Source organism: Varanus komodoensis, unplaced genomic scaffold (assembly GCF_004798865.1).
Source record: "Varanus komodoensis strain SLA01 unplaced genomic scaffold, ASM479886v1 scaffold42, whole genome shotgun sequence".
Lineage (NCBI taxonomy): Eukaryota > Metazoa > Chordata > Lepidosauria > Squamata > Varanidae > Varanus > Varanus komodoensis.
Window position 1 is genome coordinate 3,788,962 of NW_025335972.1, and position 26,450 is coordinate 3,815,411.

Below are 26,450 nucleotides of genomic sequence, written 5' to 3' on the forward strand. Positions count from 1 at the left end.
CTGTCTTCTGGGAAGGGAGCTCCATTGGTTCTTTAAACCTCTGCCTTGGCTGTCCACACGGGATCAGCTATGCTCAGCACTCAACTTGGAGGAGGCACTGTCCACCCAGGGGACTTCACACACAACACAAACTGAAGTGGCTTAAATCACATCAATCTCCTCATCATTTGACAGGCTCTCCCCTAAGCATTATTCTTTCCAGCCACTCAATGGTTCAGTCCTCCCTTCATGAGAAGATCTTCCTCTGGATAGAGCTCACTCTTGAGCTTAGTAGGTTGCTCTCTGAAAGAGAGCCTCCCCTTGTCTTTCTCCTTCTGCTTGTCTTCTTAAGCATCCCCTGGGGGGCAGAGTCAGAATCTAAAATGAACTGAGCAGGCAGGACAAGGATGTCATGGGTCATCAAGGAGGCTGCAGGTTTGCTGAAAAATGTGCTTGCCAGTTTCCTGTTCTGCAACAAACTGAGAGGAAAGGCAGTGCTTGGAGTGGGTCATGTGGTGTGTGTGGGGGGGCTTAAGGCCCACTGCCAAGAATATTTAACTCATCTCTTCTGGGTTCAATTTCCTTCCTGCTGTTGTCTATAGTCATGACTGGGAGGGAGAAGCCAGAGTAAAGGCAGTGTTCCTACAGAATGGCAATGGAGCAAGCAACAGTAAGAGGTAACAGCCCCAATTTGGACATGGAGGGCTGATCAGACTACTGGTCTGTGGGAAGTGACATTTAATTGCTTTCACTCTCCCCCAAAGGGAAAGAAAAGCTGTAGATCCCTTGGAAAAGCAGTGGTGGCTACGAACATGGGGCCACTAAAAGACGGCCAGATGTTGGCCAGAAAGAACAGGAAGAAGACCACAGCAGTCAGAAGGCATCCCCACTCAGGTTGTTCCGGGTCTTCTTGCGTTTTGTCTTGGCCGCAGGAGAGAAGTCCAGGGATTCAAGGCGGAAGGGACGCGGCTGGGGCATCTCCACAGCTTGGGCAGGGGGGATGGTTGCCAAGCTGGAAGTCAGCATAGAGGTGTTGTTGTTCAGCAATGGGGGTGAGTTGTGGGCAGCTGCTGAGGGAGGGAGGGAGGGAGGGAGGGAGGGAGGGAGGGAGAGAGGGAGTGAAGGAAGGAAGGAAGGAAGGAAGGAAGGAAGGAAGGAAGGAAGGAAGAAAAATGTTGGGATGCTAAGTCAATTTGCAACCAAATTTTTTCCCCCTGCTCATTCTACATGACCCCTGCACCCCAACAGGGGAAGCCCTTCTGAAAACATTGTAGTTTTTTTAAAATTTTGAAATCATGCCTAATGCATATGAGGTACCTGATATATAATGAATGTGATGATGCCTGAAATAACAGGATGGGTACAGTGATACCTACAAGTGACATAGAAAGTTTGTGCAGTGTGGTGGCAGAGCTGGTCTAAGAACTGTGGTTACCTGAAGCAGAGTGGCAAACCAAGCCAGGTACAGTGTCCCAAAGCCAGCCATGTTATTTTATGATCTCAGGCTGAAACATCACATAAGTGCATCTCTCATGAGAACACTAATAATACATAAAATATTTAAAAATCTGCTGCCCTTTCATAACTTCCCCAAAATAGATCATATTACTTTTTATGATGATGATGATGAAGAGGAGCAGGCAGGACAAGGACAGGAAGAGGAGGAAGTAGTAGTTTGCATAACTCTTTTAGAGAAGAAGCAAAGAACATATGGAGGTATTTACCTAGGCTCTTCATGGGGTCAGCACTGAGAATCTGGCTAGCTCGTTTTGAGCGGAAATAGTTACTGGCAATATTCTCACTGTCACTCTTGCTCAGCATCACCTTATAGCGGTCTTCTTCCTGCTGGGGACAAACACAAGTGGTTACTAGCTTGTAATCATTTACCATTTGTCATCATGATGCTGTCATTCCAATTTTACAGATGAGGGAACTGAAGTTGTGACCATAGTTAAAGTGGAGACCTCAGCCCCACCTTCTCAGGTCCGATGTTACCATCTTAACTGCTGGACTAACACTAGTTCTGTCTCTGGTTTTCCACACTGCTACCCAGGGACAGGAAGGTTACAAAGTTACATGGGTAGAGGGGGGAAATAACCTAAGGACAGTGTCTAAACCAAGTGTCAAAAAGTGGATTAAGTACTGAGGTGGTAAACCTTGCCTAAACTGCATGACAACTGATTGCAGGAGGCAGCTCATGGACTGCCCCTCCATAAGGAAAGACAAGGCTCAGAAACACAAGTCCTGCACGCTTCCTGTGCGTAGAGATATTTGTTTGGTGCAACGCTCAGTCATGGGGACTCCCATTTACAGTTTGAAGTGCTTAACTCCAGGGATGGGATTACCACCTCACAGGGGCAGACCAAGACATTTTGCTGCCTGAGGTGAAGAACAAAATGGCATTATTTCCCACTTCCATGTATGAAGGCCTGACTGATGGAAGAGCTAGCCTTCTAATTCAAAGGGACCAGTAATTGTGTAAAGGCCAGTGACCATACAGCTGGACATCACAAGGGGCAACCCAATCCACAGAAAATAGAGCTACATATGATCATTACTGGAGGAAGTAGACCTGGTAGCTTAGTGGGATTTGGAAGGGATTTGGGAAAAACCTGGCTCTGGGCCCCCTTCAGCCAAGAATGTCACTGGGTGATTTTGGGCCAGTCACTCACTCTTAGCTTAACCTACTTCATAGGGCTGTTGTGAGGATAAAATGGAGAGCGGGTAAAGTAAGTTGCCTTGGCTTCCTTGCAGGAAAAATGGTAGGATATAAATATAATGAATAAACTGGAATACACCAAGACTGTGATAGCTCAGAACAGGTAAGTTGGTTCTAGCTTTCTGCACTGAGTAAGAACTAATTCACACATAGCAATTTTAATGGGGGAAATGCATGACATGGAGCCAGCTGCTTGCTTCCACTGTAACTGCAGCCTTGCTTTGGCTTCTGGAAGGAGGCAGCAGTTATACCCTCTTGGCATCCAACACTGAACAAGAACAACCACAATCAGTTTCCCAACTAAAGCATTTGCCCACTGACCAGGAGATGAAGGTAAGCAAGGATTTCACACTTTCCTCACTGCAAGGGTGAGCTGGCCTCAAGGGGGAGTAAATCCTCCTTAACATGTGCCGTCTCCTAGCTCTTTTGAAGCATAGTTGTAAAGAAAAAGCTCCCCGACCTTATATGTCAATGAAGGTTATTGAATAGCTGATTAGGTGCACATTTCATAATTTGTACAACTTATCCATAGTGGGTGCTGCCAAAGTGCCCCTTTCTCAGTGTACCATTGCCATTGTTTCTCCATTTTCTGAGGACGAACTCTTCCTGCCCGCTTTGGTCTGTGACAACGAGGAAACTGCTATGAAAAAAAGAGCAAGATTGGATCTTAGTCCTTTCATGAGTATGCTGTTTCCTCCTAGCCAAAATGACACCATCTAAGACCACGCTATAGCACCGAGTGTAGCTTTTACGGAGGCTTGGCCCACTCATGGCTTGTTTTCTAACACATGTTTAAATGGAACTACAAAAACTTTCATCAGCAGATTTATCTACTACAGTTGCAGTTGATGAATTGGTGGAAGCCACCCAGGGAGTAAGCCCTGGTAGATGGGTTGCTACAAGAAACCAGATAACTGAGCTCACTATGGGTAGTTGCTCACTCCTTCCCCTTCAGTCCTCTACCTGGCACCCCAGCGGACATCACATCAAAACAGACTTCTCTCCCCACCACCCACCTGTTGTCAAAGGACGTGGACCAAGAGAGGATCCAAGTAGGATTTTTACCCCTTTGCTTTCTCCTGCTTTTTCAATCATTGTTTACCAGCCATGGCCAGTACCTCCAATAAGCTGAAAGGACTCTCACTGGCTGGCAAAACAGAGATTGCCAAAGCTAGCTGTCAAGCCCAGGATCATGTTTTTCCAAAAAAGAAAGGTTAAAGGGGGAAAATGCTGTGGTGAACCGAAAATGTCTCACAGTCATGGTTGGTTCAGGGAAGTGAATTGTTATCCCACAGTGTCCTTTGGTTACACATGCGAGAACCAAGGGGGAAGCAGGGGAAGAACAACCTAGGGTGACCTTGATTGTCTGTTAGGTGTATTGTAGGTTGGCTGATTGCCAGGGAAAATTTACATGATGCATGAACATGCCCACTGAGTTAAAGTGGGGAAAAGGAGGTTCGGTTTTGCTTCCCTCTGTTCATGCTCTGTTGGGTAAGAAGTAAAGCCCATCCCCATCACATGTCCTATCTGGATTCACATCCATTGGCCTGAAACTTGTTCCTGTCTCATTTGCATATAAAGGTGAGATAACTGTCAGCTGAAAGTTCCAGGATGGGAAGGAACATGAAGGAGATACATAGCCATAGTATGTGGAAAAAGCTCATAAACTAGTAAGTGAAAGCCTCACAAAAAATTTCAGGAGGCCACTTTTGCTCAGTATTTTGTGAAATGCAGCATCAAAGCCTGTGATCCCCCAAGCTGAAAATTCATCATGGGTGACTGATAAGTGAGTCCAGTCTCAGAGTGGTGTACCCCATGTGCATTCTGCTTTGTGTTTCTGTAACCTGATGGAGTCCCCTTTTGGCAAAGCCTGGTATCTGGAGCAATACTATGAGTGGCAACATGATGAATTGGCAGAGCTCTTCTTACCTGCAGGGAGGCTGGTCTTTTGAGTGACTGGCTCTGGGATTTTCCAGCAGCCCAAGTCCTCATCCCAGCTGGACTCCCGCTTAATTTTATCAAAGTTGCTGTAATTGCAGTCTCGTCGTATGAGGGGCTGCACCTGGTCCAGGAGCTGCTGATAGAACAGGAGTTCTCGTTCTTGGCGGCGAATAGTGCCTAGATAATCGATCTTTTCCAGTTCAAATTCTGACTGAAGGTCTTTGATTTCGGTCTCAGCAACCCGCAGCTAGGAAAGGAAGTATCAATCTGAAAATAAGGGCTAAGGGAACAGCTAAGAGCGGTTTTCTTATTTCATAGAGAATCTATATTCCCAAGCAATGCTAGTCAGGCTCCTAAAAGGAAATGTTGGGAACCAGAGTACACAAGTTAGTCCCCATCTGATATAGTCACAGGACTGGCTCATGCATGCATGAATATTAACTGTTTAATCTTGCACATGGTGAGGAGCAACTGAATGGCTGGATGATAACCCCACACTCAAGGTTGTTGTCAAAATGTGTTATCAGTTATTGTGTTGTCCAAACACAGCCATACTTGTTAACCATGAATAATCAATCAAGAGAACCTAAGTTTTGTTGTATAGTGGTTGTTCACTAGGGCTTGTTTTGACTGAGTTCAGACAACATGATAACTCATATTTCAACAACAACCCACACTCAGCTGATACTTGAGTACAGACTGTCTGAACCCTGTCAATGTATAAACTGACTCCTTATCATCTGCAGTCATAAGGGATTCATAGGCATGTCTAAATAGACCCTTAGACATGCAGTGTTTTACTTTCTTCACAAACAGGTGGTCTGCTGGAAAGTGGCCACTGGATCAAGGACTACCTTCTTCTCACCTTTCTTGGAACTATGAAATATGAAAAAGTGTTGGATTCCTTTACCTTAACAATTGTACAGGGCAGGGAAATTGGAGCTACAACTGCTCCAGCAGATTCTACTGCAATTCCCTCTTTTGTACAATTATTAGCAGCATTAAAATATTGTCCAATTATTTGTATGACATCTCTTCCTTTGTTTTCCTCCCCACCATCTTAAAAATAAACAAAACTAAGCATTAAAAAGAAAACAAGCCACCAATGTGACCCACATTAATTTGGGAGTAAGTTGCCACAAAGTTGTTGGAAAAGAATGATTGAAAGGTTGCAGAAATAGGGGCCTGATCTTTTCTCATTCACTACACTTGCATGCATGGTGGGGTGTGGAAAGCTGCCCTTCTGTGGCACTGTACAAGACCTGTTTGTTTCAGAAGGGAAAGCAATCACCTTTTCTTTCATCTTCTCCAGCATTTTGCTTTTGGCTCGCACTTCTTCCTGGATGGAATCATAGACATTGAGCAGGACCCAGTCGCTGCTATCCTCATCTGATTTCTGCAAAGCTGCCAGCAGCTGCTTCTTCCGCTCATCTGCAATTTTCTTTTGCCGTTTATGCTTTTCCTTCAGATCTTTGTTCTTGGCCTGTTCTCCTCCTACCACCTGTTGTTCTAACAGCTGCAACCTGAGAGCATCAGAAATGTGTCTTAGCTGTAGGCATGGCTTTTCAAACTTTCTGAACTTGGGGTTCCCTTTTATCACAACCGTGTCTGGGACCACCATATTTTGCAAAGGAACCTAGGGTCATGGCCAGGCCTTTTGGGGCTCATTCTTTCTCCACATGATCAGATTACAGTCAAAGTGTTGCAGAAAAATTTGGCAATACACAAAATATTTCAGTTTCAAGAATGCTTGCCCACTACTAGTGTTCTGGTGAGTGAGAACTTCCTGAAAATCTTCTAAGGAACTCCAGTTTGCAAACCAACATTTTCCTGCAAGAATGGAGACCGCTTTTCTGCAAGGGCTGCATTCCCTCAGGTGTAATCTGTGTGGGTGTTTGGGGTGTGTGCATACTGACAGGAGGCAGAAACAAATCCAGTGGCAGGCAGAGGTAGCACAAAAAATGGACAGTACCAGTTCTTTTTCTCTTGTGAGGGACCTAGCTAGGAAGCAGGGACTGGATGTCAGCAAGAAGTTATCATTTCAGGGTCAGAGGCAGGGGAGACACAAAAAGCTAGTTGCCTGAAAGCTGAACCTGGGAAGGCCTTGTGTCACCCTAACCCCCACAAGTAGTGCTCAGTCCTCCCCAGATGCTGTGATGAGGGCAGAGGGAGACATTTTACAGCACGTGTTCACCTATGCACAAATAATTGCATAAAATATCAACTCTAGATTGCTGAGAATCCTAGTATTCATTTTAAAAAATGATGCTGTTAGTTACGCAGGTACTGTGGGGAAACACACAGGCAAGTTATGATCCAAAGACGTGTGCGCTCCTGTAAGAATGAAGCTCTACAAGTGCTCCATTAACTCCATGTGGATGGACTCCATGTGCTCCACATTTAGAGAGGGGGCGCGACAGAACATTCCCCCACATTCAGTCAGTGTCTGCTTAGGTGCTGGAGGCCTGCGGGGGCTCAGGACCCATTGTGTATGGAGGTACGGATGGAAATGTCTGTGCAGGACTCTGTTACGCAGGAGGAGGAGGGAAAGGCAGCCATTTTGAGCCCTGAATGGCTAGCTGCCTCTTCCTCCTTCATATTCTGTTCTCAACTGCACTTCATTTGCCCATGTGGTCCCTTCCAGCCTGTCATTTCCTCATCAAAAAAACAAGGAGCCACAACCTCAGAACAAACCATGCAAATGTAAGCTCAGGCCAAGAAACACATTTGCACATATGTATTTGGTTTGTAGAACTGATTTTCAGCTGAACACTTGCATTTTTGGGTGCATAATGTGGAACTAAAAAGGGGGATTGCTGAAATGGAATGGCTTTCTGTTTTTTATACTTCCATGTATGTCTTGGGAGGTTCCAAAACAGAATCCTGCAGATGGCTTTCCTGATTGCAGAGTCCCAGTGGCTCTCCCTCCCTCTATCCCACCCAGATGTCACACTCATCACTGACCTGGCAAGGACTTGTTGTTGGTCCAAGGCCAGAGGGGGCTCCTCAACTTCATTGGACCCAGGTGTCCCTGGTCTGAGTACTTTCTCCATGTGCTGACCCACCAGGGGAGCAGGAGAATTGGCAGAGTCAGCCTCCTGAGTAGAGAAGGAAATTGGAGGCAGCTATTTTGAAGAGATATGGTATCTGCACTGATGGACAATAGGCTGATAACACATGGAACTTTCCACAATATAAAGCATTGTATTTGCTACTTCCCTAGGAGGGACTGGGAGAAAAGGACCCAAGACTGTCCCATCCACTGGATGCATACACTGCAGCCTAAGCTTAAGGCCTGCTAGAGAGCTGTACATCCACTGGCTGGTTGCTCCTGCTCTCCTTGCTGGTTTGCCCATGGCCATACTTCAGTCCCAGCCAGCCAGCTGCTGTGCAAGGCTGTGAGAGAGGAAAGGGAGAGAAAATCATTTGCTTGCTTGGCATGTGAGCCAAGTGAGCTAGGCAACCACAGAGTGCTTCTGCCCTAAACCAGCCAACAATTGAGCTTTTGACCTCACAATGCTCATAGAAAGCTGGGGTTCCACAGGCGCCTTCAGAGATTTGGAGTTTCTCACAGACCAACTTGTGCACAGTGTGCCCATCTTCTCTCCCTAAATTACTTAGCTTCACAGACATAATTCATGTCACTGTTCCATGATGATAAAATGCAGCAAGCGAACTGGACTGAACCAAAGCATTCTGAAAGTCAATCCCATGTACAGCATAACCCTGTGTATGTTTACTCAGAACAATCCTCACTTATTTCAGTGGGATTTATTCCCTAGTAAATGCAGTTTGTACATAAGGCTTGCAGTAACCTTAAGCTACCCCTGTGAATAAGCTACACAGCATGAACTTTTGCTGAACACCCCACAGTTCAGCCTGACAGATGCTTAGGCTTACTGTGGGTTGTCTTCCTCTCAGCCCTCTCAGTCTGAAGGGGACTTTGTGGCTAAGTCTGCCTTGTGTCCCACTCTTTGATCAGATTACTACCTCTTTTCGTTCCCTGGCTTTTTATTTTTCAAAGCTTCAGCATGTGCAGTTAGGGTTGTACAATATTTCATTATTTTGTTGGTCTTTGGCAAGTGCACTGTTATGGCTATTCTACATGCATAGTCTTCCTTCTTTATTTCAGCTGCTAAGGGAGCTGTGAAGTACCACAGGTGACATGTAAGTACCATAAGCAACAAACAAGGAAATTGAAAGGCTGAGGTTGCCTGTTGTCTTAATATGCACACTGTTGCAAAGAACTGGAGAGAACTAATAGTAAAGAAAAAGAAGTGCAAGTCAGAAGAAAGGAAAATGAGGGGAAAGAGCCAAGAGAATAAGTGCTCCAAAGGAGTGGGGACACACACACAATATCTCCTTCTGGCAACACAATCTTCTCACATTCAGGCTTTGAACTGACACTTCTCATTGCTTTCTACATTTTCAACACTTCCCTAAGTCTCCAGCTACTCCCAAATGGGGAGATATCAATTTCCCCACCCCTTTTCATGGCTCCTATTACTATGCACTTACTATCTCAGTTATGGTGGTTCCTTGACAGTTCTAAAACAACAACAGAGAAGGTGGATGAATGGGATGGAGTCAGTGGGGCCCCACTGGGGTGGTGGGTATAAGTTACTGCTGGTGCTGTTGCACCATCCCATTCTGCCACCTTTAGGACATCTTTTTAAACTTCTGGGAAAGTTTGCACATTATTTTTGGCCTGGAAATATATGCAAATTTAATGGCTGGAAAGCAAATGGAGGGGAAATGTTCATTCAATACATGTAAGCTAACAGGTAACATTGCAAAGTGGGAGATCCTATGGACGTTTGGTGCACTTAGTGCTTTGGCACCGTACTGTGAACATTCCAAGTCAGCTGACTTTTGGCCAGGTCTGCTTTTAATAATGGGGGAACCAAAGAATTTAGAAGCAGTCTAAATCCAGTCTTTTAAAAATATAGTTCATTTCCAGTGCTCAAACAGGGAGCTGGGGAGGACAGTGCCTTGCCTTGCCAGATTCATATCAGGTGAAACTAGTTAATTAAGGTAGCATTCAAACAAGGGACTTTCCTGATTTCTAACATCAGCCATTCCTGATCTTTCTTAGGGAATCTCTACATGAAGGCTCTGTTATGCACTTGTGATCCCTCAATCATGGAAGTTTTCACAATGGCATCTCCTCCAGTACCTCTCCTGTGTTTGCCAGACTTTTTCCTGAGTTCAGAGTGAGAACAGTCTCATATTAAATTTTAAATTGCAACAAATTGGAACAAAATGCTGGTGTATTGCTGCAAATCTGCTGCACCACACTGCAGTGAGAGCTTGTGCTTGGTTAAGAGAATATGTAGAAAAGCAGAAACATACAACCCCCCCCCCGCCCCCGGCAACCATGTAAAGGACACATTTTCTCTCCCACAATGAAAACAGAAGAAGCCTCAATAAAGTAGCAGGTGAAACCCCTTATGTAGAGAAGCCCTTAGCCTAGCCAACAGCAGCTCTTGGCAGGTATATACAAGTATCGTAGAGGTACTATGAAAACCTGCTCTGATATTTCTCAGGGTATGGTATAACTGGAAAGAAAAAGAAGTTCCAACAGCATCTTAATGACTAATTGATTTACTGTCGCATAGGCTTTCAGCCAATGACAGCTCCAGGGTATTGGGAGGCTGGCCATTGTGCAAGGTATTCCTGGTGGCCCCATCACAACAGTGATTCCACTTACTCTTCCATGCCTGTGTTGCTCCCCACTCACTCATTCTGGACCAGAAAGCAGAATGAGAGAACAAACAGGAGGAGCTGCAAGCAGCAGAACTGGTGACCCAGAGGCCTTAGCATCCCTGCCATTGCTAAGGATGAAGCACAGTCCCAGAACCATCCTGTGTAATTTTAAGCAGAACCATCACTAAGGTTATTTCATCTGTTGAAGGAATTTTAATTTCCAGGTTACCTTGGCTGATGCTTCTGTTTCTGCAGCAGGTCCTGGAGCCAAGGGGGCTTGATCTGTAATGGCTTCAGCTGGCTGGGTGGTTTCTAAGGAAAATAAAGGAAGCAGAAACAAAACAAGGAGTTTTAGCTAAGAACATTAGTAGGTTTGTATAAACTATAATTACTAATAGAGTTGAAAGTGGCTTGAGAGAGGTTTTGCTAGGTGGAGGTATGTGACCAATACAAGATGGGCCTTTGGACATTCTCCTGGACTCCCTGGAAGTAGCTATGGAGGTGCAGGTGGCATCAGAGATCAGGAATGACTTTTATTGGCTCAAGCCGACCTACCAGATCTGCTCTTGTCTGAAGAATTTGGATTTTTCCACAGTCATTCATGCTCTAGTTATGTAAGAATGATCTCTAGGCTGTGTTACCTTTGAAGACAGTTTGGAAGTTTTCCCTGCCCAGCCAGGTTTCCCTCCTTGTCTTCAACCTCATCCAATCCCCAACTGTTGCCAGTCAGTGATTCAGGACTGCAGTTTCCCCCCGGGGTTAGAGAAAAAAAAACTAACAGGAGTATCACAGGAACCCTGGAAAATGCTTCATATAGTATATACCCCTGCTCCGTCTAGTGCTCTGTTGTCAACACAGACATCCATGGCTTTCCAGGGTCCCAGCCCTCCAGCAAACTTTCCCAGCCCTACCTGGAGATGCCAGAGACTGAACCTGTGACCTTCTGCTTACCACAGAGCTACAGATCCTCCATGTTGTCCATAGTACTCTTGGCACTATTTTAGTGCACAATGTTGGATGACCCCTGCCCACAGCTTGATGTGGGTCCATTAAAGAACTCTGCCCTGCCTTGGTCACCCTTGGGCTAGGAGATGAAGCAGCAGTCTCCCAGCAGCAGCTACATACCAAGAAATATCAGGGCCACTCCAAATGGAACTTCCTAATCCCATTTTAACCAGGTGGCCCAAGAAGGCTTTGCAAACATCCTCCTAGTTAGACCTTTTTACCTGCCAGTTTTTACTACTCTGCACAATTATTTCTACTGCTGCTAGTCATAGGGAGGGGCAGGCTGCCCCATCCCTCTGCCTTCTGGAAAGCTTATTCTGTAGATCCTCTGGCTTCTAAGATATCACCAGGAATGAGAATCCTGGGATGTTGGAATCCATTATTTATGCACAGGGCCAACTGTGTGTCCATAGATGGAACTCCAGCATGCACACAATCTTGTCTATGAGGTCCAGTGGTTCTTTACGGATCTGCTCCACCCGTACCTGCTTCCTTCCTAAGATTCTCCTCCAAAGTGTGGCACTTCAGGTCATAAGCACTCCGTAATGCACTGATGTCCTCCTCAAGCCGGACACGAGATTCTTGTTCAGCTTCATAGTCAGCCTTCAACTGGGCCAGCCTCTCCTCATACTCCTGGGAAGATCAAGCTCAGCAAGTGAGGCAACCTCATGGGGCAAATGTGACTCCAGGCCACAGCTACCTGTTCTGGGGGACTTGATTCATTTCTGTATGACTGTCAGAGATTATACTCCTAAGTATTCAAGAGTATTAAAACACTCAGTTCTTCCAAGGGCCTAATATTATGTGAACTTTGCTAATTTACCTTCACAAGATATGGAATGAAATAGGCACATCATATTTAACTGGAAGGGATTACCACAGATTTCAGAGGAAATACTTTCCAAATTAATTACTTAGATCCACAGCCAAAACTGGAAGGCCAAGTTCTAGCAATGGCACCCCTAGCAGTCAGGTGGTGGTGTCCTGTCTTTGGAAAACATTTGGCACTGTCACTTTTCTCCTTTAAGCTCCAAGTATTTGTTTGTTCATTTGTTTAATCACATTTGTATGCTACCCCATAGCCAGAAGCTCTCTGGGCAGCTTACAGTGAGAACTTATTCTATGGTAGAACTTATTCTATGGTCTTGTGTGTTTTCTGAGTGTCCTGAGTTGTGCAGACTGCAGACCCTCAATACTCCTACCCCTTCAGGGAGCTACTAGCTTCTCTTTGCCCTCCTCTCATTTCTCATCATTGCTGCCACTTGCTTGATGAGAGAGGGTGAAGGAGCAAGCAGGCTGTGGTGTCTTCTGCTCCTCTTTCATACCATCTCCATTGCCTGGCCAAAGTGAGAGGTGGGTGAATAGTCTTGTAGTGCTGAACAGGAGGAATGACTCCAGAGGGCTTTTGCCAGTGGGCTCCTGTTGGGATATGGGCTCTTGACAGGTACCCAGTCAGTCCTGGTTCCTGGATGCCTGGTCTTATTTTAAAAAAAGAAATCAGAAGAGGCATTGAAGGGAAGCTTTATGGTTCAGCTACCCCACTGGATTATTTTAATAACCATTAAAAATAGGTTGGCAGTTCTGGGCCAGGAAGGCTTGACAGTGATGATGAAAACACACTCTGCCTGCTCCAAGGGTATGGCCAACTTACTTCTCGGATTAGCTGCTTCTCCTTCTCATTCTCTGCCTGCGATTCAGGAGAGGGTTCTGGCTTTATCTCTGGCTGAGGAGCCTCAGAATGTTGCACGTGAGACACCTCCACTAAGGAAGGTGAGAAAGAGTATAATTTAGAAAGTCACAGTCTTTAGAAGAACATGGCAGCAGAAGTCCTTGCTAACTAATGACCCCAAAGATCCCATTTCCAGATGATCTGATATGGTTCACACTGGTAGAAGCTAAACTGAGAGGCTTCCTAAGCCATGGTTTCTTTCTTCATTGTATAACCATGAGAAAATACACTGGTGATTCAGACTTTCAGGTCAGATTTTCATGCCCCTCCACTTGCAGAGCTGGAGCAGGCAGTGGGGATATTACCAGCTGGCAAATTCCCAGCATATAGACTGCAATGCTGGGGGAGCCCTTCTCTGCCCCTACCACCTCCAGCAATAGCAAATGCCTTCACATTTAAGAGTCCGAAGTGGGAAAGGGGTTTTGCCAGCATGACATCATTCAAGATTAGCAGTGCAATTGGTGCTTACTGCACCACATTGTAAAACCAATTTGTGTTTTTAAGAAACAGTATTTGCATAGATGAAGTTAGGGAGAAGCTCACTGGGACAGGAACCCTGAATATTTCAATTGTGGCCCCAGATCTCTGGGAAGCCATTTGATCTCCCACCCTGCTGTGTCCACAAGCACTTACTAAAGTAAAGGCACAACCAGGTACCCTGCTGAATTCTGTGCCACCTGATTCACTGGCTTCTTGGCTATATGTGCTTCACCTCCTGCTGTCCACCCTGGAATCTTTCTACCTGAGGCTTTTTAAAGTGGCAAATACAGCTAAGGCTACCCTCTCTCTTCTGCTGCAATGCTCTATCATCATTTTATGAAGCTTTTATTCTTTTTCACATATTCAGACTTAAAAAAGGGATAAACAGGAAGCCAGCTGCTTCTGCTGTGCAATTAACCTCATTGCAAAAAAGGGTGTCTTCCATCCACCACATATGGAGGGGTTCTAAGCTAATGTCCTCTTCCCCAGCTCAAGAGCTTTCCACAGTCTCCTTTTTTCACAAGAGGCTTCTAGCACGTTCATTTCCCATTTGCATTCTGTACTTGTATAGCTCCAGCAGGCCTATATCACATACTTTAGCCCAATGCATAGATAGATGGCTAAGATCTGGTTCAACTTCCTGGAATGTTCTTTGTCCAGACTATTGCACATTTTGATTTGTGTGTGTTTTCTTAACAGCAGTCCCTAGAAACATTCCAGTTCACATTCCCAAAAGGAGAAAGTACAAATGTACAGGAAATGTATTACAAGGACCACCAAACAGATATCAAGAGTCAAAACAGGAACAAATCAATAAGAAAGGAGAATGGAAATATCTGTGGCTGTGTTGGACTACTACAAACACATCCCAATATTTTTGGGCTGAGATTGCTAGCTGCCAGTGTGCTGGCTGGGAAAGGAGCAATGACCCCACATTGGACAATTAGAGGCTCTCATTATTGGTATTGGTTGACTAGGGTCTTTCCTGGGGAGATGAGGCAGAGAAAACTGGCACCCATCCCTCAGCCAGTGTGAGGGCCGCTGTCCTAAATGTTCCTACCTTGCAAATTACTTATGTTTGTCTGCTGAGCTAAAATGGCCTTCAGCTTCTTGATCTCCTCCTGATACTCCCTCAGCAGTGCATCCTTGGGATCCTCATTGATGCGAGGCTTGTTTCGGATGTTCTTGGCTCGGTGGGCATAGCGCAAGGTGCTGAGAGTCTCATCATAATTGTTGTCCGCAGGGGACAGGCATGCCACCATGAGTGTCTTGGTGTTCCCTCCAAGTGAGTCCTGCAGCACCCGGGTCAGTTTGGAGTCGCGGTAGGGAACATGTTTGCATCTCCCATCAGCCAGTGCTGAGATGACATTGCCCAGGGCTGAGAGAGACAGGTTGATTTTGGTGGCCTCTTTAAGGCGGTCTCCCACAGCTCCAGTTTTGGACTGCCTCTCACTCCCAGCTAGGTCCACCAGATTGAGCTTTGCAGCCCTCAAAAGTTCCTGTCCTCTCCCGTCTGCAGGGAAAGAAAGGCCCTACATCAGGCTGAGTGCTTGAAAGAAAAGGCAGTTCCCAAGCCATGATAACCCCAGAGAGCACCTGGCTGCAGAATTAATTAATTTTAAAAAGGAACTAGAGTAGAAAGTGCTTCAAAAAGGAATAATTTAAAGGGAGGGTTAAGCTATCCCCTTTCTGGAGTGGCCGGAGACTCAGGGAAGTGTTGAAAAGGTAGAAAGGATCAAGAAGTGTCAGTTCATCATTTAGAAGCCAGAGAACCACATTGCCACAGGCTAGAAATTGTTCCCACTTCCTTTTGGTGCTTTTCCATTGACCACTGAACAGTCGTTTTCTGGCAGCTGTGTGCAAATTACCTTCTATACAGTCTTGCCATATCAGTGTCTGTGTATGTTATCTACTGGCACTGCAGCTCCCTATGACAGCTGAACCATACAAGAAAATTGATCAGGCAAAAGACTACACACATTGGACAGTCTCAAGAGTGCATTTAGGAAAAGCTGAGGGAAAATTAATTTAAAAAAATGAACACAGCTGCATGATTTTGTGAGGCTCAAAAAATAAGATTACAACTGAAAATTTGTAAAATATTGTGAATATAGATTGACAGTGATTAGAGCAGAATGTGGAGACAAGATGGGCTTTGCTGTGAAGGGCACTTGGATACTGGCTAGTGGAACAAGCCACAGTGAGCCCAATTATCCACTGAGCACAGTGTGGATTGTTCTGTGAACAGTCCACACTGTGTCTCTAATTTGCAGGGTGGCTTAGCATGAATCAAGCCATTTTTGCCACCTTCTTCTAGTCTCTAGTTGTGCCATTACCTCATGCTCCAGTAGAAGCAGTGAGAGGTTCACAACCCCAACAGGAATGGGTCAACTGCTAGTTTGAGAATCACTGCTCCTATGGGTGCTAAGAAAAGGTAATGATAAACCTTTCAGACCCTGTTCCTACTTGTAGAGGCTCATCCAAAACACCATGAAGTTTGCATCAAGCTCCAGCCGCTGACCTGTCCCATTTAACCCACTGAATCAGCTAAATTCAGCTTTTACCTACGACACAGATCTCCATATTGATGGTGAAGATGGAGTGGGAACGAGAGGAGTCTTTGTTCATGAGGGTGTAGCCCACTGCACGGTTTCTCCAGCCTGTTTCCATTATGCGCTCACACTGGGCGATGCTGTGCACAGTGTGCAGTGACAGGCCCTTCACATAGATCCCCTTCTCTGGGTGCTCCTTCAGCTATAATGAGGGGTATTATAGCAAAAGTTACAGTAAAAGCTGCAGAGAAACACCTGAACTCAGAAGCAACCAGAATCTCAAGGACTTTCTCTTTCAGAAAGAGCAAGCTTGTTGAGTCCACCTGCTGAACAATCCAACAGGACAAGTCTGGAAGGGGTCCTGGAAACATACCAGGACCCGCAATCATTCCCCACCCACTAAAAGCAAATTGCCACATCTACTGAGCATATGTATGCACTTGTGTATTTCCCCAGAGTAGATTAACCAGCTAATATGCTTGTGGCAGTGTTTTTGACAAAGAAATCATCTACCAGTTGGCTCCTGAAATTCTCACTAAAAGAGCAAATGTAGATTTTATATTTCCCAATAGTATCTAGGAAAGAACTGTCATAAAATGCAGGGGAAATGGCCACAGCTCATTGGTAGAACAAAGCTTTGCATGCAGAAAGCCCCAAGTGCAGTTCCAAGTGTCTATGGAAATAATCTCAAGTAGAAGGACTGGGAAAGGCTCCTGTCTGAGACAGGAGAGCACCTGGTATTTAGAAAGGAGCATACTGGGTTACAAGAAGCAGTGGTCTGACCAGTGGACTTGTTTAGATGACACAACAAACCATCATGGCTCACTAGCCAGAGTGAGTTGTAGTGTCATTCAAACCCAGACTGCTTCCTGAAAAGTGATCCTGCAGAATGATTTATTTTAAGGCAATACATGGCCTGTTCCAGGGGTTGTTCATACCATGATGGACTGTTACATCATCTGAATATGAGAAAACAATTTCATCATGGATTGAGGGGATCAGCTAGTGACCTGCTCAAAAAGAGCAGCATGAGTTCCTGCCACTCTTTGCAACTTTGCCACTCCCAGTTCCTGTTTTTCCACTATGCCCAAGGGGCACTTTGGAGCAACACTGACTGGTTTGCCACAATCTTTCAGCCTCATAAATTTGTGCAAATGTGTTAGTAAGGTCTCTTTGGTTGGTCTTTGCCAGGTGTGCTCTTGCAGCTGTCCAAAAGGCACAGCCTTGCCTGATCAATTCTCTTGCATGGTTCTGTTATCAAAGGGAGCATGAGGACTACTAAGCAAAATGTTGCCACCTATAAGATTTTTTTTAAACTGTTGGGAATATGTGTAAATTTAATGGTTATGAAATAAATGGAAGGGCAATTGGGGGGGTCAACCTATGAGCAGGAAAGTAAAGGGAGAGGATTTGTGCACCTGCACTAAGGGAGCAATTACTGCAAGTACTATAATTACAGCAAGGACTACAAATAAACCCCAATTTACTTCCAGGTCATTAAATGTGCATATATTTTTAAACTGTGCAGAAACCAAAGGAAATGAAGCAGTCAATATAAAAAAGCCATGAAAATGGGTAGGGGAGTTAATATCTCCTCTTTCTGGATTAGCTGGAGGCTTGGTGGAAAAGATGGATGGCACTGAGAAATATTAAATACTTAAAGCTGCGATATTTCTGATGGGAGATATTGTACTCCTCAATCTTTAAATGCATTTTGGATGCATCATTTGCTGCCCCCCACTTTTTTGGTGTTTTTAATTGACAACTCAGCAATTGGCCCAAGCCAATCATGCCAAATTAACCTACAGGGAGTCTTATCCGCTTCAGTGTACCCTGCTTACTCCACTTTGCTACACCCTCTGAAAGCTGGAACAGACAAGGAATCTGATCAGGCAAGACTACACATATGGGACTACTGAAAGAGCGCAGTTGCACACTTGCAAAAAACTGGCAAATACACAGTTGTGCAATTTTCTGGGGCTGAAAAAATAATTTAAAATAACCCCAACTGCACATTTTTGATGCCTTGAATGGTCTTGTTTTAAACAGTGGAATATGAAATAGGGTAATGATCAGAGTGGAGAGGGAGAATGAAGGCAGGTTCTTCCATGAAAGACACTAGGATTCTGGATGAAGGGGGAAGGAGGAGGAGGAGAAGTCACAGTGAGCCCAATAGTCTGTTGGGCACACTGTGGGGTATTCAACTAACAATGGCTTATTCATAGCGTCATAAACACTTGTTCAGTGTGAGGCACACTCATTTATATATATCTATGGTCCAATAAGGGTTAGGGCAGCCCCCATTCTTGGACATGAGAGAATCTGGCTGAGCAGTGGCTTGAAAAGTTGAACCTGCAACAAGTCCAGATGGTAGCTTGTTCCCAGCAATCACTTGCAAAGACTTCATTGGTCAAGATAAGAGCTTCCCTACCCATCTTTGTGGCTCTGCAGACCATGGTCCCAATTTTGATGCCTTGATTTTTTTTACCTCCTTCCAATTTTAGTACTTGGGCTGCCAGCATGAGCACAAAATCATTTCTCCACTTCTGTGTCCTATCTCATAGGCTTTCTTCCTTCAACCCTACCACAGTGCTACTTGAACTGAAGACATAGCATGGGAAGTTTGTAAGATGATTAGGTCTCAAGATCAGAGTTAAAATTTTGAGGGTTTGTCCTCCTCCTTCTCAGGCTCCCCCAGAAAATTATTAAATTCTCAGAAAGAGGGACAGAATGAGGAAGGGGGGTATTTCCTTCTTGGCTTCCTGAGTGCTTTGGCCATTTGCTTTGCCCCAGGCTGGGTTCCAGCTGAACATCAGGAAGAACTTCCTGACTGTTAGAGCAGTACAACAATGATACTAATTCCCCAGAGACGTTGTCAGTTCCCTCACACTGGAGGCATTCAAGGTGCAACTGGACAGCTGCCTGAAAGGAATGGTTTAACATGTAGTCATGCATGACAGGTGGCCAGACCCAATGGCCCTCTGGCCCCTTCCAGCTCTTCTGTTCTATAATCCTGTAATTCTAACCATCTTCTTCAGGTCTTATGCCTTGCTCATCAGGTTACATGTATAAGGCACCCCCTATTTCCCATTCTCCATCCCATGAATATCGGGATCCTGATCTTTGAGGACCTGACAACCATTCTGAGCTCACATGATGACAGTACTTATTCTGATGCTGAACAAGATGCTGAACAAAATGTATGTCTAAAGGAAAGAGTGCAACAGAACAAGTAGGGAAGGGATGCTCCATCACTCAAGGCCCAGGAAGAGGAAGGGCTATATGCTGATAGTGATCAGGAATACAGAAAGCTGAACTTCATACCCTGAGTTAACTGTTGTTGGCTTCAGGTCTCTAGCCAAGTTTTCTTGGGATAATGTGCATTTCTGGCATAGTTAATTTTGCTCACAGTGAGCTATCAGAGTTATGGTTTCTGGAATTTTGGTTTTTTGACTTACTTCAAACTAAGGTCCTGCCCTGTTAGTCTGGTGGCCTCACCTCCAGTTTTTGTTTGGTGTTTGGACCTAGGAGGTCTCTGATGTCTTCATTATAGATCTCCAAATAGGAAGCTCTCACCAAGAATTTGGAATTTTCTGCACACTGTAAAACAAAAATAGCAACAAAACAAGCTTGTTAAGGTGTCCAGATAGTTTAGGTGATCCTGACATTCATCAATGGTTCTCAACCTTTTCTATGTCCCACATTCCTAGAAAATGTTTATGTTTTTACCCCCTACAAAAGTAATGCCACATTTGAAGATGAAGTCAAATTTCTAATTTTTGGGCCACAAATTGGTTTAGTACTGTAGCTGAACAAATTGACCTAGAGGAAGAAGAAGACAATGATGACAACAAATGGGGGGACATGGTATCCCTTTATAAGTACCTCAAAGGCTGTCACAAAGAGAAAGGTCAAGATCTCTTCTTGCCAGAATGTAGGACACATTGAATAATCAATTCAAGTTGTGGCAACCCAGATTCAGGCTGGACATCAGGAAAAGTTTCCTCACGGTCAGAGCAATACAACAGTGGAACCAGCTGCCTAGGAAGGTGGTGGGCTCTCCCACACTGGAGACATTCAAAAAGAACCCGGACGGCCATCTGAGTGGGATGGTGCAACATGGTGTCCTGCAACAGCAGGGGCTTGGACTCGATGACCTTCATGGTCCCTTCCAACTCTTCTATGATTCGAAGCAGCAGCAGCAGCAACAGCAGCAGCTTTTAACTCAGTGCATAAAATTCAATTTCGGTGAATCATGATGTGGGCTTCCTCTTTGTCACACCCCCTGAAATGCCATCTCGCACCCCCTGGGGGTGTGAACACCCCACAATGACACCTCCTGACCTAGAGGGATGCATTGAATATGGGTCTTGAACCATATTCTCACTGCTGTAATAATGTGTGCCTGCTCTGCCTGTCTCACTTCAGATTACAGGTGAGATTGCATATGACTGAATGGTCTTCCCTACAAAATGCCAATAAAAAACCCTTCTGCATCTAGATAATTAGCCTATTGGAGAGAAGAGTTTACTGTTAAGATATATACCCTCGATTAAGCACACTGTCAGGGTGGCTTGCTTCTGAAGCCTGATGCCCTCCTGATGTTTTGGAGTACAGCTAGCAGAATTCCTGACCAATATGCTTGGGTGGAGCTGACAGAAGCTGAAGTTCATAACATCTGGAAGGCTGCACCAAAGATGGTTATTCTTTTGTTATATCTTTCATGCAAGGTCAGTCCAATATCTTTCCATGCCAGTGGTAAAAAAAAAATCCCATTTAAGATGGAGATCTAGAACAGTGCAGTGGAACGATGTAGCGAGAACAGTGTAATGACCTATTATCAAATCCCTATTAATCCACAAATCTGTCTGCGTAACGCTGAACCAGTCACTGGCTCTCAGCCTAAATTACCTCACAGGACAATGACCCGTCAAACTGAGCTACTTGAATAAAGGATAGGATACACATGAAATAATCCCGTCCAGTGGGGGTCCCTCCCATGAACCAACATGGGACACAATCAGGAAGGAAATGGTCTTGTAGAAAAGTAGGCACTGCACAAGAGCACACTATTACTGCATGTTAGTGCACCACTCCTGTGCTGAAGGACTTCATGGCGGATTGTTCTCCCATTGGGGATATTGGTCTTTCTCTGCCATCCTACCTGGTATCCAAAACACATAACTTCACCTTATTTCAGGATTAAGTCTCCTTTTGCATGCTGCGCATCATGGGAGAGCATGTTGAGCTCAAATAAAATAAAACATTCCCAGCAGCCAGAACATGCTTTATCCATGACAACAGGCTGGGGTTTAAACCAGACACACAGAGTTGGAATGGAATCAGTGGAATAATAATCCAGAACAGCTGGTTGAGTAAACAAGCTCTTAGCCAAATGTAAGGCCTGTGTACCTGCACACTCTCAAATAAGTGTTCAAAAGCTCGAGGAATGATGCCTTTCTGGGAAGGTGGATCCAGGATCCCTTGCATAGTAAAGGACTTCCCACTGCCTGTCTGTCCATAGGCAAAGATGGTACCATTATAGCCTTCTGTGACACCCTGGAAAAAAGAACAAAATATTCAGAATAAGAATAGCCAAAAACTTGGAGTGATTTATTTTTCCAGCTTAGTGTCTCACCTTATCTCAAAAACTTTGTCAGCAACTAACCACAAGCATCCAGGCTGGAATTTCCAGAAATTTATTTCAAGAGCCACTCAAACTTGAATTTCATTCAAAGAAACAAATACTGTAAATACTGTAATTTTCCAAACAGTGAGACATTTCAGGCCTACAGCACTTGCCTGGGATTGGCTGAGGCCACTGGAGACATATAACAGTTTGCATTATGTATGTATGTTTACAAGTATGTGGCTAGGTGGAGGAACAACTTAAAAAACACTCCATCAAACAAAATATTCTGATCCCCCATAGAAACAGCTGCACTATATATTGTTTCCAGAAATCATACTCAGGGCTTCTGAACATAGGCCTTTATTGTGATCCTTATTATGATCTTTCACTCATACAAATTTTCAAGACACTGGCATCCTCTAGAACCCCTCCCAAGTTTTCCAGCCATTTCTATAGCCTTATCTTAGAGAGAGAAAAGTCTGATATTTTCCTAGGAAGCACCATTATTTGGTACAGCAGCATAGTGTAATTTGGTAATTCTGCTCTGTACTACAGCATCATCTTAGAAACATAGAAACATAGAAACAGAGCAAGTCAGAAGGGGTCTCCCGGGCCATCTAGTCTGACCTCTGGCACCAGCCGGCTCCGCTCATGACATGCCCGCCATGTGGACATCCAGCCTATCCTTGAACACCCGCACCGATGGGGCCTCAGCGACCTCCCATGGAAGCCCATTCCACACCCTCGGGGTCCTGACTGTCAGGAAGTGCTTCCTGGCATCCAAACGAAACCTTGGCTCCCTGGACTTTGCTCCGTTGGAGCGCGTCCTGCCTTCCTCTGCAGGGGAGAACAGGCCTCTACCCATCTCCCTGTGACATCCCCTCACATACCTGTATGTCGCCAACATATCCCCTCTGAGTCTCCTCTTCTCCAGGCTGAAGAGACCCAGTTCCCTCAGTCTCGCCTCATACGGCATCCCTTGCAAACCGGCCACCAACCTTGTGGCCCTACGCTGCACTGACTCCAACCTGGCTATATCCTTCCTTTAACGAGGGGCCCAAAACTGAACACAATACTCCAATTGCAGGCGCACCAGAGTCATGTAGAGTGGTAGTAATACCTCTCTCGATCTAGAAGCCACGTTTCTGGCTATGCAGACCAGGGGTTCTCAAACTTCCACCAGGGGGCTAGTTGAAAGCTGCTGGTGCTGGGCACGGGCTGGAAAGGTGGTGCTGGCAGTGTGCACGGGCCGGTGCAGGGATGGCACATGCAGGCACGCGCTCTGAGACTGGGGCAGGGTGCACAGTGAGGCAAGGTGAGGCGGGGCGTGGGCAGGCACGCACCACAAGGCGGGCGCACAAGGCAGTGGCTTGCTCGCTTGGAGATCAGGGCTTTTTTTGTCATAGAACGCACCGGAACGGCGTTCTGACACCCTTTTTTGACAGATTTTTCCAAGTGATTGTGAATCGCCCTGTTAAGCGTAGCAGATTGGCGGCGGCAGAAATCATTAACATAGTGCCTGTGAGCTGTTTGTGTGTTGGCACGTTGGCGCTGATTGTGAGGGCGCTGCTCGGCTTGGGATCGGTTGTGTGGTCGCGCGCTGACTCAGCCGGTGGCGACCATTGTGTAAAAGTGTGACCCCAAGACGTGAGTTCCAGCACCTTTTTTTTTTTTTTACAAAAAAAAGCACTGTTGGAGATCATTTTCTCCGAATGAGCAAACCGCCGCCTCCCCACACACGGGGCAAGGTGGGTGGCGGGGGGTGTACCTGTGGGCACAGACGCATGTGTGGCAGGTCCAAATGGGCATGGCAGGCCCCCGGGCCATAGTTTGAGGACCCATGATCTTGAGCATTATGTAATGGAACATACAGAAAGGCAGAGGGGAAAACTTCAGGGGGGAAATCATTGAAGGACACCCTACTCTTCTGAAAGAGGAAGCCGCAGTAAAGCATCAGATTAAATGCTTCATGTAGAGAGACCCTCAGTTCTGTCTCCTTCCCTAGTTGACATCAGATCTTTGCAGGCCACTGATAAGCACAGCCATAAAGAAACCTCCACTAATCTCCCCAAGAGAAGGGAACGTGCTGGGTTGTATTTATCTAATTTGTTTAAATGTTCTGACTGACATGGCATTCAAGCCCAGCAATGGTCAGTTGCTGCAAAATTTCCAAAACACTAAAACAGTTCATCTGTTCCAGATGATTTGTTAACAAGGCAGCCACCCACCTTCACTGAGAACAGATGACATGGTTGCCATGCCAATGAGGGTACTTAAGCAAAACTGTGAAGGGACCCTGAGAGGTCATCCACTTTAGCCCTCAGTCCCACTGTGCAATCAAGTCTGGGAGCTTGCTTTAAGAAGATCTGAAAATTTTGAGAGCCAGTGTGGTAGTCAGGGTATTTGACTGGAGACCTGGGGATCTGGGTTCTAGTTTCCACTTGGCTATGAAACACACTGGGTGACTTGGGCCTGTCACAGACTCTCAAGCCAATGTACCTCACAGGGGTGTTGTTGTGAGGATAAGATTGAGAACAGGAAGAGAAGAATGATGGAGGGTGCCTTTAGTTCCTTGAACGTAAAAAGGCAGAATATAAATATAATAAATTAAAATTAAATTAAAATAGCATAGAAGTTAAAGGTATGGATGTCCATGCCTTAAATAAATTAGGACCATCTCATTGCTGCATGCAAATTTTGCAACAGATTAGCAAATTGATGGTCATTGGTATAGATTTATTGCCCCAAATCTCTTCTTGTTTTATCTGTCTGTTCAATGAGTTCTGGGATTCCCTCGTAGTTAGTCACCTGAATGGGTCAAGTGAAACGGCTTTACAGATACACTCATCAAAGCCTTACTCTGTGACCTTTAGAATACTGATTTGGAAATAATCCCCAATGCCTATAGTCAGTTACACTCACCTCTATGAGCGGGTAGGCAATTTCATTATAGATTTGCTCTGTGTTCTGGTTCACAAAATAGGCTCCATCAAAGGTGAACTGTTTTGGTGGGTCCTCTGTGGCAGCAGGGTTCTGGATGAAGCACTGGCCACGGGCACTGTCCATGTTCACCACCACCTTGCAGCCAAGCTGTTTTTCGCGTTCGTTCAAAGGACGGCAACGCACAATCACTTTCACAGCTTCTGAAGCCATGGCCAAGACCCATGAACTTGGCCTCAAAGACGTGGGTGTGTGGGGACAAAAGTAACTTATTTCCAGCCCAGGAGACAAGGCTTTGGTTCACTTCTGTTGGATGTTGAGAACAGGGCAGCAGAAAGAGGCAAACTGGGGGCTGCTGCTGTGCTCTTAAGACCGCTAGCCTAGGAAGTGGGCTGTCCTTTGCCAGGCAAACACTTCCTACAGGATAAGATCAGTACAGGGGATATGACCCCAAGAAGGCAACATGTGCTGATCAAGCAATGAAGCTTCAGGGAGCAATGGGGTCCCAACACCACCACTCCTCTAGTGGCCGAGGATGTGGGAGGCCTGAAGCGGTGTTGTGCAAGAGCAGTGCAGGGGGAAACCAGAAAAAGATCAGATAAGTCACCCTTGGTCTTGTTTTGGCAGGGCAGTGCTAGGCAGTCTTGGAGGTTATGCTGCTTTCCTCTGCAGAGTCAGGTGGCAAGTGTGGCAAAGATCGTGTATGCTGGGCACTTCTCGTGGGGGGAATTGTCTAAGAATATGGGGGGCACACCTGGACTGGAGTTGTGACCTCACAAAGAATCTTTAAGGCACAGAAGGCCCAAGTGATGGTCATCCACAACTCTGCACACTTGTGAAAAGATGGGTGTAAAGGAAGTGACCTTGCTTGATTCATCAAAAATTGGATGTGGTAGCAGTGAAAAGGGACACTCTTTTCATATGTTTTCCAGCTGATAAGTCTGATCGAGTGCCCCACTGCTGTCCTCACTGGAGGGTGATCCAGAAATGGAGTTTTTGGGCAGATAGCATGCAGATCCAATAGCTGCAGAGAGACCCTGGCTGTATGAGGAACAGGGAACTGTGCTGGCATAGACCTGCTACAGAGATTTAACAGCGAGCATGTGACAGGGGTAGTTAAAATGGGGATACTGATCAGCTTGGCACAGGAGCTGAGGCCTCTCTTCCTGAAGAAGAGCTGCTAAGAGTTGTGCCTGGGAATTGGGAGGGTGGGAAGGCCTTTTTGAACGATTCATGCAGCCCAGGTGGGGCCTGGCATTGGAAGCAGATCCTCCAGTGGGTGAGCAGTGATCCTCACACCAGCCTGATGAGGGGTAGCAAAAATGGCATCAGATGGGAAAGACAGGAGTGGCTGTGCCTGGACAGGAGTACCTGGCAATACGTGTCTGTGTTGCATGTGGTTGAGGGCAGCCAGGTTGAGAGCAACTGGCATGGACTGGAAGTGGCATGGGCTGGAAGTCCCCCACATGCACACATAAACACTTCACCTACCCCCGCGAATGGAAAAGGGCACTATGACTGACGGGGGAGGCACAAGGGCAACCCGCTTTAAATCTGACTAGCACAGAGAAGGATCGGGAGGGGGGTTATCCAGCAAGGTGGCGGGCGGGCAGTCTGTGTACCTGGGCGGGAGCGGGGCTGTGGGGTGTTCCTGGGGGGAGAGCGCGGGGCAGTCGCGCCAGGGGAGGACTAAGGACGGGGCCAGTGCCTCAGGAGCTGCCACATGGGGGCGTCTCTCACCGTCCCCTCGAGGCGGTGCTGCCCGGC

The 26,450-nt window shown here is 45.8% G+C and overlaps 1 protein-coding gene across 1 annotated transcript; it reads right to left on the bottom strand.

Annotated features, from left to right (window-relative positions):
- Window positions 1-769: 769 nt before the first annotated feature.
- KIF17 (kinesin family member 17) lies at window positions 770-24,937 on the bottom strand. The gene is made up of 14 exons (XM_044443608.1): window positions 24,666-24,937; window positions 21,524-21,670; window positions 19,610-19,711; window positions 16,124-16,313; window positions 14,632-15,072; window positions 13,002-13,111; window positions 11,836-11,983; window positions 10,575-10,657; window positions 7,604-7,737; window positions 5,931-6,162; window positions 4,628-4,886; window positions 3,265-3,338; window positions 1,704-1,824; window positions 770-1,046 (listed from the first exon to the last, which is right to left on the bottom strand). Exons 1-14 carry the CDS (start codon window positions 24,894-24,896, stop codon window positions 853-855), a joined length of 2,466 nt encoding a protein of 821 aa, XP_044299543.1. The 5' UTR covers window positions 24,897-24,937; the 3' UTR covers window positions 770-852.
- Between the last annotated feature and the right edge of the window lie 1,513 nt (window positions 24,938-26,450).

What these genes read in the sequence shown, in the direction of transcription:
- KIF17 (XM_044443608.1), bottom strand. Translation starts at nt 24,896, where the DNA reads ATGGCTTCAGAAGCTGTGAAAGTGATTGTGCGTTGCCGTCCTTTGAAC. An exon ending in GAATCTTAGGAAGGAAGCAG is followed by an intron (nt 10,658 to 11,835) that starts GTACGGGTGGAG and finishes TATTTTCCTTAG; the next exon opens with AAACCACCCAGCCAGCTGAA. An exon ending in ATGGAGAAACAATGGCAATG is followed by an intron (nt 1,825 to 3,264) that starts GTACACTGAGAA and finishes GTTTGTCCCCAG; the next exon opens with CAGGAAGAAGACCGCTATAA.